Source organism: Plodia interpunctella, chromosome 15 (genome assembly GCF_027563975.2).
Source record: "Plodia interpunctella isolate USDA-ARS_2022_Savannah chromosome 15, ilPloInte3.2, whole genome shotgun sequence".
Lineage (NCBI taxonomy): Eukaryota > Metazoa > Arthropoda > Insecta > Lepidoptera > Pyralidae > Plodia > Plodia interpunctella.
Genome location: NC_071308.1, coordinates 3,484,363 through 3,505,000, shown reverse-complemented (window position 1 = coordinate 3,505,000; position 20,638 = coordinate 3,484,363). Strand labels below are relative to the sequence as shown.

The 20,638-nt window shown below is 33.1% G+C and overlaps 1 protein-coding gene across 1 annotated transcript in view; it reads right to left on the bottom strand.

The window, feature by feature from the left end:
• LOC128675785 (adipokinetic hormone/corazonin-related peptide receptor variant I-like) overlaps positions 1 to 20,638 on the bottom strand; it is a 73,368-nt gene that overhangs the window by 26,354 nt on the left and 26,376 nt on the right. Inside the window, exons 2-3 of the mRNA XM_053755454.1 lie at positions 5,287 to 5,408; positions 4,625 to 4,730 (exon numbers count right to left, since the gene is read on the bottom strand). Of these exons, the coding sequence (XP_053611429.1) occupies positions 4,625 to 4,730; positions 5,287 to 5,408 (228 nt within the window). The remainder of the gene's footprint in view (positions 1 to 4,624; positions 4,731 to 5,286; positions 5,409 to 20,638) is intronic.

The following is a 20,638-nucleotide window of genomic DNA, read 5'->3' as shown; positions in this document are numbered from 1 at the left end:
GGGAAAATAACTACAAGACAGGATAATATCAGATATCCACTATACTTCTTGCCTGTAGTTAAGTAAATATATAAATATATTATATTAATCACACAGATTGAGCTATCCCCAAAGTAAGTTCGAGACTTGTGTTATGGGATACTAACTCAACGATACTATATTTTATAACAAATACATATATGTATAGATAAACATGTAAGACCCGGGCCAATCAGAAAAAGATCGTTTTCCATCATGACCCGACAGGGGATCGAACCCGGGACCTCTCGTTTAAGGGGCAAGAACCTTACCACTGCGCCACCGAGGTCGTCATATTCGGTCGTCAGTTAAGTACCTACTCCTATTACGATCTGGCAAGAATAATTTGAATAAAATTAATCAACTCAACTAATATTCTAAAAGGTACTTGTCATACATTTATTTGGGCCTAGTCGACATTAACTAACGGATTAAACAATTGCCAATACCCAGTAGACAATTCAAATTTTGTCGCCATTTCTTAACCTTGGATGGAAATTTGCAGCTGTCATTTCAGACTTTAACGAAAGGTCATTGTGTGTTCTTGTATTGCATCTTCGCAAATATGTGGTATATAAAATGTGAAATTCCTCACAGACGATAAGTTATGTGGACAACGTGAAACCTAACAACATTTGAAATCTGCCGTTTCTTAGGCTCAAAAAATTTTTAATTCCTGATTTACGATACCAATGTTCATAATCATCATTTTTCACTTCTGACAATGTCAACAATGGACAAAACGACAAAAAAAATATAGTTAAAATAAAAATACTGTTTGTAGATTTTGCCTTGTAGAGTACGGAAAAAAATATCTGAGAATTTTCATTTCAATATATATAGCGAAAAAAAAATAAATTATAAAAACTACGAGTGACGTCACAGCTCGACCACATTAGACATATTTCCTTTGCCTGCACCGCCACCCACTAAAAAGGTATAAAACGTCACGTAATGTACAATAAATGACAGAAAACATAACCTAAAACTCATTGTTTACTACTTCCTTTTGCACTATTTTTGATTGTTTCGTAAATTCATAATAATTGTTTTCTTAGATCGTCATCAAAATCAAAATGACACTACACAAAAATCTTGAAAACCGATTAAGTATCTATATTGCTTTGTTACAACATGTGAGGACACCAAACAAGTTGCTTTTTAAGGTTCCTTTCGTGAATTGTAAAGCTTGGTGTGTAGCAGCAGGTCGCTCTGATGTGCCAAAGGCCAGTTGGATATTTACGAGGATCATATTAACGTAAGTAAACCACTTCATTAGGATAACGGATATTAGCTAAAAAATGTTATTGTATTTCACTCTTCTGTAGAAATAGAACAATGTTATTTTCAGTTGAACTATTTAATAGTCACATTCTCCTAATTATTTTATTTTAGGTTGAAGATGTTGATAACTATTTGCAATGGAAATTTGGGAAATATCAATCTCAATTGAAAAGTTCAGTATGTGTACACACAGAAAGAGTAATTTGAAGACTGAGGAGATTCAAGTTTTTGAAGCCGCACTCTACTATTAATAATAACTTGGATTGACTGTGTTGATCATGCAGTTGTTGTAACTTGTGGTTTATTCAATTTATGATCACCCATAATAAAAAAGCTTTAAATATTTTTTTGTTGAACTTTTTCAAATCCATAGGTAGTAGGAAGTGGAATAGTCCACTTCCTACTATGTTATTATTATGAGTCATCAAGTGTTCCTACACTACAAAGGCTTCCCACCATTTTTGTCTAGATGGATGAACTTACAGTCTGTATATTGTCACATTTACCTTCATTGTATGCCTATATTTTATTTTTATTATTTACATTAATACAACTGAAGTGAACATTTCGGTTTATTAGGTAAGGCTAAGTTAAGTTGGCTAAGTTGCTAGATCAGTCAATACTGATTTTATCAATATAAAATTTAGCAATAGTAAATTTTCTCAATACTGGTCTAGCAGCTTAGCTAACTTAACTTCAAACATCGGCTACTTTTATTTATTAAAAAATCAACACCTAGGTATAAAATTATTTTTTGTAAACATACAATACTTTGCTGCACACAGAAGTATGGGCAATAGTGTGTGAAATTAAATCAATTTTAAATGCTTCATAATGAGATAATTAATATAAACATTAAAAATTGGTTACAGTTGTGTGAAATAAATATATGCACTCTTTATTCGTATTCCTCATGGCCGAGGGTCGTGGTCATTAAGCGAAATGAAACAACAACACAACACAACAACTTTCTTAGCATTATTAACTGAGTGGTTTGCCATTGCCTTTTCTATTTCACACACAAGTTTTCAATCAACCAGTATTGAGTGCAGAGTTTCTTCACGATGTTTTCCTTCATCGGAAACAGGTGGATGAAAACTACTACATGATCACTATAGGTGAGCATCTTCTGTATAGGTATCGTTACGCTTTGTCTGTACTGTTAAATTTATATCCATAACATTGTTTATGGTACCATAACGGTGTTTATAAATATTTAAAACATTGAACATCTGGCACATCTGATATGGAATTCATAGAAATTAGCTAAAGTGTTCAGCATAAACTTTTCCTTTTATTCATAATTTATCGTACCTCAACGCGGTGAAGGGGTAGCAGTTTGGGCATATGCCAAACTTTCGATATCGACGGGTGATCTATAATTGAAAACTTGTCTCAACTGGCTAAAACTCCCATTTATACGAGTATAAAGCCTTCGGGTTTATGTAATTTCCTCTTTAATAATATTGACTCCGAACCCAAAATTGTTGGGCCACGCGAATGAAGTCGCGGGCATTAGCTAATATTCCATACATGTATAACTAGCATTTACCCGCGGCTTCGCCTGTGTGAATTTCATAATAAAATCTCGGGTCATTCTTTAAGAAAAATTATGAAGAGTAACCAATTTTCAGATTTTTTTTCTTGTTTGTAACCAATTTTCAGATTTTTTTCTTGTTTGTAACCAATTTTCAAATTGTATTCAAATTCAAATCATTTATTCAGAAATTAGACCTTCACAGGCACTTATTCTCGTCAATATTTGTAGTTATTTCTCACAAGCTACAATCTACTGGTTAATGTATTAAGTCCCATACAATCTTTCACCTTCCTTTTGAAGGGGCTGAGGGTTAATTTTCAGAAAAATCTGAAACACGTATTCATTTATTTGTTGTAAACAACGAAAATTCAAATTTTCAAGTCACTAACTTTAACGGTGTAGAATTTTCATATAACAGGTTTTCACCCCTTTCACCCTCTTCAGGGTAGATAGATTTCCAAAAATCCTCTCTTAGTACATACCTACATGCAAATTTTAGCTTTCTATCTCCAGTAGTTTCGGCTGCACGTGGTCTGTTACTCTGTCAATCACTCAGTAACGCAAGAGTTTTATACATACTATACTATATACGAGTACACGTATAAACTTTGAGTGCCTAAGACGAGTATCTACATATATTACTTTAATTAACAATTAATCAGTAGTACGCATTAAGCGGTCCTTTAGAAGCTAATTGTAAAGTGGCTATCGCATGTAGTAGCTATGTGTATGTAAGTAAGAATATTTACATGACTAGACGACTTATTCAAGATAGTCTTTCACCGCAGCTCAATCACATGCCTAATAACTCTGAAGATTAAATGTAATGAAAATACAATATTGAATTTAAATTCACAGAGCGTCAGAAAACTGGAACAACTGAGCTGGAAAAAATACGAATCTCGTGCTACATGTGTTGTGCAAGCAAAGAATTTTGTAGTTTTATTCTTTATTTATGAAACAACAATGCACGTATGTGTTACGTTACACTTGAATGTCTCAGTAAATAAAAACAAACAAAATGACGTCACAGATTTTATAGGGAAGGAGATCGCATTAGGAATGAATGTGACTTGGTATTTATTTATATTTTTAAACTTAATTGCACAGTTTACACAAAGTACAAATTCGTTACTGTATATCATGACCAGTTATTAAGAGAACCGACTCGCTGTCACAAAGTAAGTATAGTAGCTGTTTAATCACTACGACTGTAACATAATATATTATGGTAACATCTTCATTCACGAAACAGACAGAGATAAGAGTCACCAAAACCCTTTTATACATATAAATGGTATATTATTGGTGCGATTCTGAAGTATTGCTAGGTTGCTAACCTATTATTTGTGAAATTTTAGATAGAGTAGGTGTACGAGTATAAATAATATTTAAACGAAAATTGTTTTTTTATTTATTAAATATTCAAACATTTTTCGTTTAAATTGTTAGTACATCTGGCCTTCCAATAACTTTTACGGAACGATTCAAACACTACTCAGTTCAATTTAGGAACCAAAAGGAAATTGCATTTATAATAAAAATGATACGAATTTGCGATGCAGATCAGTTTAGGTCACAAAGTGGATTGCGTTAACAGACGATGGTAAGCCTCCAGGACATGATTGCAAGTTATTGTTCTCTATTTTTAGGAAAACACAAATATTTGAAAGGTTTAGTCAAACTCAGTATTTTACCTATTTCTTCACGATCAACTGAACGGTATTTTCGGGAAAAACCTGAGAAAATAGTGTGCTTAAACTCATCCCTGAACATTGGTACCTGAGGTAAGCTACAGGCTAGCGCGATGACCCACGCCCCGTACAGCATCTGTTTGCTGCGCCGGCGCGCTACCGGCAGTCGGAGCGGGTAAATTACCGCGAAAAATCTGGGAAAAGATGACTTTAAATTACTTTCTAATATATAGTTTTTTTTGTACCTTAAAAAAACACTGATATTTCGATAATCATACAAATCTGTAACAAATCTTTAGAACACTTTTGACAAACAGCGTTTTCTACTTACTCAGTATATATTGTATGTACATCTAGACCATTATATCTAGATGTACATACAATATATACAACTACTAAGTTGACCAATAAAATTAGGTTCAGAAAAATCTTTAGACTCGATTAATATGGCCATAGCCTAGGTGTGACATTATAATTATAAAACAAAGTTCGCAATAAATTCAAAAACTACTTCACGAATTTTCATGCTATTTTCACCATGATCACATACATGTGATTCCAAGGTTTAGGTATAATCTATTATATTTTTAGGCTGAGGCAAGCTGGGGAGAGCCGTTAGTATATATTAATGAAAAAGGTTCATGCTGTGATTTACTGAGCATTAACCTTTTTCATTTTCCCTGATCTAATACATATGTATATGCATTTAATCCACACCTAGTCTATGGATGATGTTGATTATTGACTCACCTATCGATGGATATACAGACGAGCACATTAGAGGACAAGTATAATCCGAAAGCCCGGAGTACGAGCAGCATTTTGCACAGGAAGTTCCCCACCAGCCATGCGTTCGTATATTTCCACCCAATCTGGAGACAAAAAAAGTGTTCATTGAATCATGTACCTAAAAGAGTGAGTGGTATAGAGGTCCTTTTCTAGGACCCTATCCCACTTACTAATGTCGTAGTAGGCGACTATGTGACACAAAGCTTTGGTATTTGGTAGGCAACAGCATGTTGTAAAATCATAGCCGTTTTTTTTTAGTTTAATTTTTTAAAATAATTTAAAATGTACTCAGGCCCCGTGCAACGACAGCGGCCGTTTTGTATGTTATGCTATTTATTAATGTAATGCATGCATAATAAAAAATACCTACTCCAGACTAGTGCTGTATCGATTCTATAAATATTCAGACTTTTTGTATATACAAAAAAGTTATAATTTGTAGCTACCTATTTACTATAAGTAAAATAAAATAATTAAATTTGTTCAATAGTCCTAAATAAGTTTAAATATTTGACCCAGGCCATAATGAACTGAGTAAGTATACTAGTTGTAAAGTTCATACTAAGCAAATATAAAGGTGCTACCCAAATCATTATCATCATCATCAGCCCGTAGCAGTCCACTGCTGGACATAGACCTCTCCCAAGGTGCGCCACTGCTGTCGGTTTTGGGCTTTTCGCATCCAGTCGTATCCTGCAACCTTTCGCCTTTACCCAAATATATATATTTTTTCCCGTATGCTAATTGTATTGGGTGACAGCAGAAATCAGAGTAAGTATATTGTAATCCTGTATTCCCTCTGCTTAAACAAATACTGTATTTTATCATCAACATTGACCCCTTGCGGATCATTGTCGACCTCTCAGAGTTTATATAATTAATTTCGAATAACGAATATAGAAATAATAAAATCACGAGTCGATCAATTTTGTTCAATTATTTTGGTCTTCCTGGAAATATGAAAATACTGTCAAAATTAAAAAAAAGGAAAGAAGTGTATGCGATTTTTGGCACCAACAGTCGTTTTATGAGACATTCCAATCCCAACTAATATTATAAATGCGAAAGTAAGTTTGTTTTTTACCTCTGCACGTGTTATCTATTGGACCGATTGTTATGAAATATGGTACACGGGTAGAAAATAACCTGGGATAAGAGATAGGGTTCGTTTTATCACGAAATTCCCACGGGAGCGAAGCAGTTAGTTTTACTATAAAAATAACATAAGTAGTATAGTAATCTATGATTTGTTATACGATTATGTTGTTTATCCTTTTGAGACTCATGGTAGTTGTTCGGTACTTTGAAGGTTTGCGTGGGGATATACAATAGGATTATCATAACTTAAGTATGTTTGCAAGTGTTATTTTTGTGTATAAGTAAGTATGAGTTAAGTATAGTTCGTATGTTTAATTTCTTTCATTTGAACTATGTAATTGTAAAAATATTATTCTCTCTGCCTATTGATTGAATGGTAGAAAAGGCTCCGGTTTTAAGATAGCCTTTCATATGAATTTTTTTAAATAAAAATAATATAATTAATAGGGACAAATCACAAATATTGATTAAGCCCCGACCAAAGACGAAGACCCAACTAAAGGTTTGAGCTTGTGTGTAATGGTAATAAATAACTACTATATTTTCTATTAAATAATTTCTTATATGTAGATAAACATTCCGTGACAAACATCCAGAATTTTTAGTATTTTTTGTACTTAAATAATATATTTATTTTTATAATATTATGTGGTATTTAAGTTCCTCTTATTGTTATTTTCTTTTAAGCTTATGTAGGTATTTTTATTTTAGTTTTTTCATATTCGATATATAAACGATTTTTACAACCTCTCAATAAAAATAAAACAAAACAATCACCGGTTTTTAAATTGTAAAGTTAATGAATAATCTCCAAACAATACCTAATTATAATATCTAGGTAAATTATTTGCACAGTTCGAAATATGCTTTGTATTACGATTTTGAATCAAAAGAGGAGGCTCTACAAAACATGTATTGTCTATAAACTTGGCACAAGGTGAAGGGATTCGGGAAATCCCTTGAGAAATCACAGTGTTTATTCTTGCCCTTTTTCGGAGTAAAACAGTGGACAAAAGCTGTTATTGTTCAAACGTGCATAAGCCTCTCCTCGTTTAAATATTTTTATTTTATATACGTAATGATCTGTATACAAATTATCTATTCACTTAATGGATAAGGGTCCTCTTTCATTCATAATGTCTTTTTATAATATGATAAATAATTAAAGTAAATTCTCGCGGCGCGAGTCTGTCGGGTGTTAGAAATTATTATTATTTATAATTATGTATTCAAATAAATAAACGAGATGAGGAAAGCTTTCATTTCAAATTAGGTAAAAATTAATGGTGGTGCGTAGGAGATAAATTAAGTAATTAAAACGAGGAGCGCCATTTGATTAATTTTATATTTAATTGGACAAAGATTAAGGATTCTTGATTAGGAGAAGTAATAATTTTGAACCTATTGTTTCATCAAAATATTGGAATATTAACTGTGCCTGAGGGAATCAAATCTACCTATAAGTTATCTCCCGCTGAATTATGAAAGAAGTACAATTACCTACACAACAAAAAATGTAAATAGGTTTGTTTGTTTGAATTAACTGGTATAATAAAATATAAAAAAAGCACAAAATAAAATAAACAAAGAAGTATAGAAATTGAAGACTAACTTCTAGGTAACGGCAAACTTATCCCGTGAAGAGATCTCCAGTCAACCGGATGATAGGGTTTTTAAAAGCGTCAATAAAAGGAGCAATTTTATTATCTAAGACAAGAGAGTTCCAGAGATCTAATGCTTTGACTTGAGAGAAGGATTTAGGGAAAGAATGAGAAGAGTGAGAAGGTTTGGAAAGAAGAAATTTTTTACAGGAACGCAAACAAGAGACGGTATCGCGCGAGAACTAAAGAAATCAATCGAAGGTATTTAAGATAGGACGGATTGAAAAGAACATAACAAAAACAATATGTAAGTACAAAAGAAAAAAATCCAAACATCGATTGCTGAGTTCGACTCACTATTAATAGTTTTTTTTTTCTCGATTTAAATAACAAATAAAAAGTAAACTCAACTGTGGTAGAACAGAAAAATCTATATCTATATAACTAGCTGATGCCTGCGACTTCGTTCGCGTGGCCGAACAATTTTTGGTAAGGAGTCAAAACTATTACATAAATTTAATTATACAGACAAATGTAACGATACCTATACATAAAGAAGATGCTAATTAGACTGAAAAAGTATACTTTCTATAGTTTATAACTATTATGACTCTTCTTCAGGTGTTCCGGATCTTCGATTTTTATACCTCAACAGAAAAGTCGTCATTTCTATATTCCCTATAGTTTAGCTGTACCATCATAGGTCTACATGAGGTGTTCCAGATCTTCGATTTTTATATCTCAACAGAAAATGCTCCTCAGACTGAACAATTTTTGTTAAGTCGTCATTTCTAAATTCTTTATAGTTTAGCTGCACCATCATGGGTGATCAGGTTTTGGAACACCTATGATCACCCATGATGGCGCAATCGATGATCTGGTGATCATCGATTTCTATATCTCAATAGAAAATGCTCATCAGGCTGAATAACTTTTGTTAAGGCGTCATTTCAATATTTCCTATAGTCTAGCTGTATTGTTCTCCATCTGGTGTTCCAGTTTTCAAAATAATTTATACTCTATATTTTTTATCCTATATTTATACCCTAAGCCCAGGCTTGATAGCTATATAACAAAAAAAAATCATTCAAATCCATCTAGTAGTTCCGAAGATTAGCGGTACAAACAGACAAAGAGACAGACAGAATTTTTTTTCAAATTCATACTCTGTTGCTGTGACTCTGCTTTATTTATTATTTTTATTTTTTCGGGAAAGTGTTCAAAAACATCACGAATTAAGCAATCAGAATGAAAAACGTTGAGTATACATAGCAATGTACGGTACGAGTATATGACCAATTTGGTGGGTCGCGGATCTCGAAAAGAATCGGGGCTGACGTAATGACGCCCGGACCAATTTATTTTGAGCATACCGCAGCTTTCTCCTCGTAAATGACATTTATCAAGTGCTGAGAATGTCCTATAATAAATCTGCTGTAAAAAGTTTATGTTAATCCAGATTATCCTAATTATTACTAAAATAAAAGAAAGTTTGTTTCTTTCTCGGGAAAAGAATTGGTCCCGTGGAAAATTGAGCTGCGAACTATGAGTGTATCCCACTATTTCCATGGAAATACAAATTATGCGATATTTTCAATATTTATCCCAATATTCCTATTGCGTCAAAAAAAACTCAGTTATGTTAGGTATTTTAAAAGTTTACCACTTTTAATGAATATATTAAAATTAAAACACGCATTCTCGGTATAAAAAAGAAACAAATATTCGTTTGAACGAAATTAAATGTTCCCAAGTAACAAGATAGATCAAGAGGTTTTATCTAAAGAAATTTCCTAATAAATAGTTTCTGTATGCACGCCATCATAGGAGGTGATAATGCAGCGTTTTTTAGACGCAGCCGACAGCAATAGATATAGTGGGACAATCATTCTGAATCAGGTCCAGTATATCTGTAAAATAGAAATACCTAATAGGAATAGGGGGATACACTCCGAACTGTAATAGTTAAATATCAAAATCCTTTACCTACTTAGTGCAGCATAATTTGTACCTATTGTTTCTTTACTTTTCGTTAATATAAATTGACTGTATGTTACAATTTTTGCCACAAGAAAAAAAAAATACAATTATTACAAAGTAAATTCTTTGATCTTTGAAATATTGATATATTAACTTGTAATTAAGCAGTGAATAGCAACTTGAAATACAATTTCCGTTCAAAATCATTTACACACACTTTTCTTTCGTCTGCTAGAAAAAACTGACAGTTTCAGAAAGTCTGAACGCACAAGCTAAGTACATTCGATCAAACTTAGTGACAAATAATTTAAAAAAAGCTGTATCAAATCGGATCAGCCGTTTGGCTGATTCGGTGCCACGGATAGGCATACAGAAACACAGACACATTCAACTTATAACTTTCTTATACTAACTAACCCTTCCTTCTTTCGTCGGGTGTTTAAATATGTACCTACGTAGGTACTGAATTCATCTATTATTCATATATTTTATAGCAGACTATAAAATATAGCTACCTATCTCAATTTGGCGATATTTTTTCTCTCGAAAACAGAAAATGTGGCAGTAATTTAGTAAACGATACAATTTGTCGACAGGGTCATCCGTTAATTCGCAAGCTGCGTCAAAGCACGTGTTTATTTTATATATTGAAGGTATCTTTGCGTCCCTAGCCCAACAGCGATAACCACGAAAAGCATCTCTACGCGATGCGACACGTACAGCGCGTACCTGTCTGAATTATTGCAACAACATTATGATGAACCAACGGATTGTAGTCACGTCTACAACTTTAACAATTTCAAACTCACTGGTGTGCTCGCATGTGGCTTATTTGCGACAACATCCAAATTTTCATTCAAAAAACAATTGTTCTCTCATTTGCTAGAAAAACAAAAGATTAATCATCCAACGCGCCGTTGCCGGTAGCGGCCACTGCCGTTGAATAAGTTGGTAAGCATACCAGTTTTTAACAACATCTCCAGAATTATTGCTTGATATAGACAGATCAACAAAATTCTCCATTTTATTGTTGCGTCTCTTTCCTGTTTCCATGTAATGTTCTATGTAAGTAACTTTATTGATTTACTGATTGATTACTCTTCTTGTTTGCTCTCCACTTACTGTGGCTATGGCTGAAAATCAACGCGTTGCTCCCCGAGGAGCAACATCATCGTTGAGCCATGACCTTTTTGTATTGCTGCAGCACACATACACATTTCTTATGTCTGATTATTGTTTACCCGTTTATTGTGTCAGTTATTTTTTTGTATTAACATTGATGTATGTGTGTGTACTGTGGCTACAAATAAAGTTTTTATCTATCTAAATAAAGTTTTTATCTATCTATCTATCTATCTATCAACATAGGTCACAAATAAATCCATACAATTAATATAGACGCATTACAGAACGTCGCACTCCTTTACCGCTCACCTAGGACACCGGGTTCACTACGTTTGTGCTGTGTCACGTCGACCTCAGAATTTTTCATTTTCTTGTTTGGAAATTACACTTTTTTGTTGTGTTAGGTCAGCTTTGTTTTGATTAGGTATTTATCTTCTGCGTTACGTCAAGAATAGCCGCCTGGACATTGAAAATGAACGTAATGTTGTATAGAAACCTTATTTAAGGATAGCGAATTCGTTATTCTTCTTTTTAATTATTTCAATACAAGTTAACAGCTAAATAAAACCTGAACATGATATTACGTTCAAATATAATTAAGAACGTTAATTTTTTACTCCAAAGATCTGCCGCCTCGGTTTTCGATTCCTTTTCAAATGTAAGATTTTTCTTAAGATAAAAATTATCTTGTATGTTCTCTTTCTAAACATGGGTCATGTTTAACAGAGTGGGCAAGAGATGGGCAATTCTATAAGGGATTACTTTTGTCTACACTGCAATTGAAATTCCGAAAATGAATGTTAATTTCGCAAACCAAAGCAAATAAAGGCCCTACTCGAGATAACGAAGGTAAATTTTACTTAGGCTCGAGGAAAACGTGTTCTTGCCCTCTGATGGATTATACAGATATGTAGATAGCTCAATTGACAATCATAAACAAAGACAACGAAAGACAATGTGATGGAGATATGCGACAATTCCATACAACTTCCTGACTAGTTTCATACAAAGTGGTAAGAAAGACGTTGTAAAACTGAGCACACCGTGAGGGACTATTTACCGTGAGGGCTATTAGCATTCTATCACTTTTTATCTAGTGTAATAAAACTGTAACTGGACTATGTCTGTACATTGGAGATATTTACGAAAAATAAATAGGAGATGACTATTTAGGGTAAATAGAAGCCAAAACAATTTTTTTTTTTAGAATTTTTGTCTGTCTGTCTGTCTGTATGTTAGTACGCGCATCACACAAAATCTACTGAACGGGTCTGCATGAAATTCGGCACAGAGATAGATTATGGCCTGGATTAGAATATAGGCTACTTTGTATCCCGAAATTCTATCCCGAAAGGGGAGAAATAGGGAGTGTAAATTTGTATGAAACTTGAACTGATGAAGATATATATATCATAAATATCTAACATTATCCCCGGACACGTCGAATGTCAAATACATAGATATCAGGATTGAGTACGGTTTAGGCCCGTGCGCTTTTGGGCCCGGCAATAAAAGTTGTGGTTTGGCCCGTTCGCGAATAATGTGGGAGTGCCGTCACTATTTAAAAAATCCTTCCATTTAAATCCTTCTTTCCATATAAGAAATAAAATGCCATCTAAAACATGCCGTAAAAAACGCCCAAGTCTCGCAGCTTAGTTTTTCTAACGTAAAAAGTTGTGAGATCCGTGTAATACCAAGTCGGTTAATTTATTTAGTCCCTACTTAAGATACCTTCTGTCTTAAGTTATTACGTAAGAGTATATCAATATTAAAAATCTTTCACGTTTTAAATAAATAGATCGACTTGGCCATTGCATGAAAGCACTTGTATCTTACAAGTAATACATATTATATTAGATTATTTAGTCCACGGCACATAATATTGCACTAACTATATTCAATATGTGAAGCTTCATTGTTTGCATCAATGAGTGAGTGCCAAAATCAAGAAATTTCTGGTTCAAATTGAATGAAATTTGAGTGCATTTTAAGCATGTCTGCTTAGTCACTGAAAATTCAGGCCACTTGTTTTATCCACAACGAAGTTACTGGCGTACGAAATTTTCCTGAATTGCTTCGAGAAAAGGATGGTACGGCGCGGCGGCGGCGTGCCGCTTTTTTTGCTCGACTTGGGGGGGTGCGGCTGCTGTACCCCCAGATAGTATGTTCAATAGTTATATACTTTATTATATGTTATTTTTATGGCGTTTTATACTCTAAGAGACGTACGTTTAACAAACAATGCAAGTTTAAATATCAATTTACTTAGGATTTAATGTTTAAGTCGCCTTGTATTTGATATCTAAGAAAGTTGTTAATAGAAGCTTGAAAAATAATTAAAATAAAATTAAAGGGTGTTTAATTGAACTTAAAAGTGTTTAAAAGGTACTTAGATTAAGTACTGAGATGAAAACAAACCGACGTCATACTTATAAACTCATCAAGGCTCCACGACCTGACATCACCCCCAACAGATTAATTATGAAAATGTACGGAATTTTATCATGTTTAAATAACATGACAAGGTATTTTATACCTTACTCACCTTAGCAATATTCATAGTTTAATGTCCAATTTAGCAATTATATAGTGTTCTCCATGGAATTAGTAGGTACTCCGTACAACGAAGTACTTATTAAATCCATGGTTTTCTCAGAATGTCACACTTATGTCAAAGTTGCCGGTATATGTGCAAGGAGGCCTTGCTATTAACATTGTAACATACAATGTACTTACTAAATCCATGATATCATACAACCATTGTTGCTGGCAACACAAAGTAGATTTTTTTTTTTATAAGGTTGTCTCTGTACTCTGAATTTTTTCGGCTACGAAAAGTCTGTCGTGTGTATCCACAGTGTATCCCAAATAACATAACAATAAAATACAAAAAGTTCGCGTACATCTAACCATCATACTGGCAATAAACATCATGCATTCAGCTCAATGACCAAAGAGATCGCTTTGCCATTCAGCCTTGTCTTCGTATGATTTAACTTTACTTCGTTGTACGGAGTACCTACTAATTCCATGTATAATAGTTATCAATTTTAAATAGGTATCAAACGAAGAAGTTCAATTCATTCTTTAAAAAAAATTAAAACCTCTTTACTTGGTTCTTTTTAATGAAAAAAGGCGAAAATAGAAAACTTTTTTAATTTAAATATTGCTTGTTATTGTTTTTTTTTATTACGTGCTAATTATGAAAAAACAATTCTAATAATGCCTGTTTTTTTCTACTTACCTCACAATCGAGGTGTAAAGCAGAGTAGTTATCTCGGTTGTAAGCATCAATTGACCCCTCGAACTATAAGCGCCCTCGCTGCGCTCATGCGCCTAAATATCTCGGGCTGCAATTGATGCCTTACAGCCCTTGGCTACTAATCTACTATTATTGAATAATCGTCTTTAGGGTTAAATAAGATTCTAACAACATTCTAACAACCATAGGAATTTAAATTTATTTATCAAAATCCGAATATAGTTTCCGAAGTTATATTATAAAGCTTTCTTTTTGTAATTGACATAGGGACAAGAAAATTTTAACATTGACTTTAAAATTTATTACTGGCTGACATAAAAGTAATAGTTTTATATTTTTTTACTCAATTTGTTGGTGTTTCAACTGGAAATGACAGCGAGTAATAACTTAGACAAAAGGTTTGCCTGTTTTTGCACATTAACTTCTTTTAAATTTAAATAAGGTTTAGATACTAATAGTGCCCAATGGGCTCGCCCATGTGAGAATTCTACGAGCATAAATTAAATGAGAAAGTTTGTATGGGATTACTCAAATTTATATAAGTATTAACTGTGGGCTTCATTCCTGTGGGAATTTCGGGATAGAAAGTATGTTGTATTCCACGTTATTTTTTACCTGTGTAAATACCAAATTTCATATCATTCGGTCCAATACATAATGCGTGCGTCAAACTTACTTTCGCATTTATAATATTAGTTGAGATGTAATAATTACATCCTGCCGAATGTGATGGGATGTTGGATGGACAACATAGATTTTGCAGAATATTTGGTACATGGGTTACATGTAGTCTAAATATTACGTAGGTATTGTTCTTAAATTGCTAAGGGAGCTGAGCTTAGGTTTGTATTTAGATCAGTTTATAAGAAGTCTATATATAATACCAAAGTTAAAACTTTAAACATCCAATTTCTGACGTAATGGCGTATCTAATTATGTATATTAAGTATTATGACAAGAAGCACGGGAAAAGGTAAAAATCACGAACGTTTGATCTCAAACGACAACACGATCTTGCCATTTCACCCCAAGAAGCGAATCAATTAAACTCAGCCAGGCTGAAACCTCGGCTTTGGCCCAAAATCGACGAGATTAACACGCGCTGGGCATTTTATTAATGGTCCTGGCAGATATGAGATATTTTGTCGAATTATTATTTGACGTTTACTCGTGTTTCTCTGTTTAATTTAGATGCGTCATCGCCAAGTGAAAAATAGTCTTATGTACATAACGAAATTAATGCAATTTTAGAAATTATTATTCATCGTTACAGATCCTCTTTTATTTATTAAATAAATAAAATTATGAAAATTTATTCATAATATTTTACTCAATATGAATAAAGTATGTTAATTGGGCGCTTCTATTTCAAGGAATGTATCAAAAATCATCTAATGATTTAAAATATCTAATGTTTTGCAGGAGTTAGAAGAAATTCTGAAGACATTCAACTAATGAATTTTGATGACCCTTGATATTACAAGCTTTTATAATGTCTCATGTCTATTCTGGTGGAATTTTACATCATAATTTATTATGAAGTACATATCTTCAACCAATTGAGCTGAAATTATGGTGTAATGTGTAATATCAATGTAATATTATGGTAAATATGATCTAAAGATGCACCCAAGAATGGATCGATGCGTGGGAACTTCTCAACGGTTTACTCCCCTTATATTCATTTACTCTGGGTTTACTGTAAGAACATGATTTTTATATCACACATGGAATATAATCTCTCCGACAACAATAGAAGCTTGAATGACGACCTCGGTGGCGCAGTGGCAAAGTGCTTGCCTCTGAACCGAGAGGACCCGGGTTCAAAATGATCTTTTTCTGATTTGGTCCGGGTCTTGGATTTTTATTAAATACGTATTTGTTATAAAATATAGTATCGTTGACAACACACAAGACATCTCGAACTTTGGGGCTAGCTCAATCTGTGTGATTTGTCCTAATATATTTTGTTTTTATTTATTTTTGTATCAAAAATGACATTTTTGTAAAAAAAATATATATTATAATAGTATAATTAAATAAATTAAGTAATAAAATATTTATTATAATAGTATAATAAATATTTTTTACAAACGTCATTTTATACGACATGTTTGTAAAAAAATAACGATAATAAACAATAAATAATGTTTATTCCTACCAATGTGTATACCTACGTATACAATACAAAACGCTAGTTTGTCAGCTGAATAAAATATTACAAAACTAACAAAAATTCAAATACCATAACTTTCCTGGCAATTGTAGTAATATAATTGCATACATATCCACATAAATCCTGCCCATCCTAACAACATATGCTGCCCGGAGTAGTACGTGCAGTTTGGACGTTTCATATCTTCCGCGTCTTCTGAACTTTGTAAAACTTGCTAACAAGACGGAATTTCTAACTGCATAAAATGTACTTTACCTACGTTAAAATTTTACCCGAATTCCACGTATTGCCGATTGGGCCTTACCATCGTATTGCAAAGAGAACAAAGTGGAAATATGCAACATACCAACCATAGTGATTATTTATATAATATTCAATATCAATATAATACATACAATGTTCTACACATAACAATAACATAATGCCAACCCGACTATCGCCGAACTCAGACACATGCCTACACGAATGCGTGAACACCGCATAATTAGTACGTGTGCATTTATTTAATGTAATGAAAAGCTAGCAATGTATACCGAAACGCCAAAGATTGGCAAACTGTTCTACGACCGTGTGGAGACGGCATAAAATAAATTCACAAATAAACTATTTTCCTGTGCTCCACAGGAGCAACGTGCATATATGTAGCGTTTCCTCTTGACTTCCCAGCCAATAATAACTTTGCACCAGAGTATACACATTTAAACGAATATTAAAAATTCCTACGAATAAGTAAAAATTGTCACTACCTACCTATATACCCATTTCTCTCTCTTGGCACACTCGATTAATAGCAATCAGACTAACGCAACGCAGAATACCTGTTTCAGTAGAAACACAAACAGTCTCCTGCATATTGTGGGTTGTAGCCACTGAGTACTATGCCGGGGTCGATAGCAGCGGCCGATTTTAAATGGTTTCGGCAGGTAATGCTCGACCGTACTTAACAAGCGTTGAGTACATCGGTAGACTGAGATTTCCAATTTTGTGTTTAATCAGAAAACCTTTAGGTGGAATGATGGATGGAATGCAGCAGTATCTGTGGTAGGTTCCACGCCCTGTTCGCAGCGAGTTCCAGTTCTACGATAAACGAATTTTGTATTGAACAGTACCTACTTTCCAAACGAACATTTTCACTGTTTCTAAAAAATGGCCAAGAAACTAAACAAGTAATCTCTATTATTTTATGTAATATCTGTTCGATGTTTCGTGTGTAGCACATTCGTCACATGATACATATAATAGTGCCAGTTAAGTCACTTTCACAATGACCAGTCATTGGATTGGTAATCAAAATATATTATTTCAAGCACATGACCGTCTTTATCCAGATGGATATTCTACATTGGATGGATTTCTACATTATCATCACGTGCGCAGATGCGCACGTGATGATAATGTAGAAATGACGACTTAACAAAAATTGTTCAGTCTTTTCTGTAGAGATATAAAAATCTAAGATCTGGAACACCTGAAGAAGAATCATAATAGTTCAGCTAAACTACAGAAAATGTACTTTTTCAGCCTGATTAGCATCTTCTGTATGTATAGGTATCGTTACATTTGTACAACTCTGAGAACTGGAATTCCTGCAAGGAATTACAGTGGGCACATAACAAGTGGAAGTTCGAGGTCAAGAAACACATTGCGTCGCTTTGTCGTCAGAGTATTGAAAACATTTTCCTCTGATGGTAAAAGAAAGCATCGAGTTACTCCATCCCCTTTCTAAATAACATTAGACAGGTGGCTGGGGTGAGTGTTATTCAATCCTGGCAAAATTAAATAAAGTTTTGATGCAAATCGAACATATATAAAAGTACCACATAAATTTTCCACGAGAACAGTTACTTTTCCGGGACAAAAAGTACCTTATGTTATTTTCCATACTATAAACTTAATCTATGCATTTTAAAGAAGAGTTGAGTAGGTAGAGCGTGAAGTGGTAAAAAATAAACTTACTTTCGCATTTGTAATATTAGTTAGGATTGTCATTATGTCCACGTGTTTTATTTTTCATTAGATCGCCGAATTTTGAAATAAAATTAGTAACACAAACAAATATGGTTGCTATTTGAGATATATGTTTTCGTCCGGGTATTAATAATTACTAACACTAGGCTAAGCAATTAAGCACTTTTACTCTTGACGGTAAGTTTTATATTATACCTAACAAAAAAATCATAAACACGCAAAGCATAAATAAAACATACGGGTATTATTTTCACTACAATAGGTTTGAATCAAGTTGCATTTAAACATAATAACTATTGGAAATTATGTTAAATATTAAACGTAAAACTATCATGTCTACTATCTACTTTCCTACTTACTGTCTGGTTCTTGTATCTCTGTGTATATAAACTGTTAAATAAAACTGTTTAAAAAAATTAATTGTTTAGTTCGAAAGTTTGCGAGGAGCATGTATGTTTTTTACTCTTTCACGTAAAATCTACTGGACGGATTGTTATGAATCTGGTACACAGGTAGAAATAGGTATAACTTTGAACAACACATAGGGTACTTTTATCCCGAAATTCCCTCGGGAGCGAAGCCCCGGGGCGCGGTAGTTAATTTATAAATGAAATACTAATAGTCGTCAAAGCAAGTTGTATATATTTAGATCTGGAAATCTGAAAGGGTTGGAGCGACCCTGTGGTATTCTCGAAGTTTTACTTTAATAGTGCAAAAGGTTAGATTTACATATATATATATATTTCGTTTAATTTCATTTATCACAAAGGAAAATCTAATATCAATAAAGTCACCTACATTTTCGTTGTTCCGAGGTATAAGCTTCGGTATATAAGTATATAGTTCCTAAGTATACAATAAGTCGTAAGTGCCTCTCGATCTCGAGACACGACTTATGACCAACTAAAATAGCTTATCAGACTGTTTATTGTAAGTAGTTAAGCTGTCTAACACACAAACGTTCAGATGAGAGATATTAGGTACCTACATAATTCGTCTATAGTTTTCTAGTTTAATTGGTTACACTTAAAAATAAATAATCCATGCATATTATAAAATGAAGTCCTCTACTGCGTCTGTTCACGATAAACTCAAAACTACTGCAAGGATGCTGCTGCAATGGATAAAGTGTTTCCAGAGGAAGGTTTCTGGGGACAATTTATATTTTTACCCGAGCGAAGACGGGACAGGCCGCTAGTTAGTTATAACTATAACTTCAAGTATTCCACTAATGTTATAAAGGCGAAAGTTTGTACGTATGTTTGTTATTTATTCACGGTTAAACTGTTGGACCAATTTTTATGAAATTTGCTAATGCTTTTTATCCCGAAAGTACGCGATTCCCGTAGGATTTTAGTACGTACATTTATTATAAAATACATAATGTAGTGAATTTCTTAATATTTATTTAAATGAATTAAGGGAATTAAATCAATATTTTTTATGTACCACAGACCATTATGTACACACCTTTGTGACGATATTTCTGTGATTATTTTGCTTACAGTAGCCTCAAACATTTATATTACTATCATCAAACTATATTTCTATTATTTGGTTCAATAGAATATAAGATTGAACGATAACCGTAAAGCAATATTAGGTATGTGTATTTTCGTTGACATCATATCTGTTTTATTTTTTCGGTGAATTTTTCCACCCTTTGATTTTATTTTATTGTTTTCCTTGTTCAGTGTTATGCAAGTTATATTAGCGTGGTGTATTGTATTTGCTCCATTTAAGATCGTGTTACCGTGTGCAACATCTTTACAATGTCTTAACTTTTCAAAGTATACCAAAAATGTTTGTTATTAATCTGACAAAGAAAAATTTTATTAACTTTTTGGCTACTTTACTGGGTAAAAATATATGAAGGTATTTAAATTACTAAACACAATAATTAAAATAAATAAATGTTACTTCACCATAGATGAAAGAAATATATAATTTTATGTGTATAATTGTATGTACTTCACATATTCGATCAGTTTTATCAATCACGTAATTGACTATTATTCTCATTAAAGTACTTACCTATAATAGGAATGCATTTTAACAACAAAACTCGTGACATAGCAAATTACTGTCATACAACATTTTTTT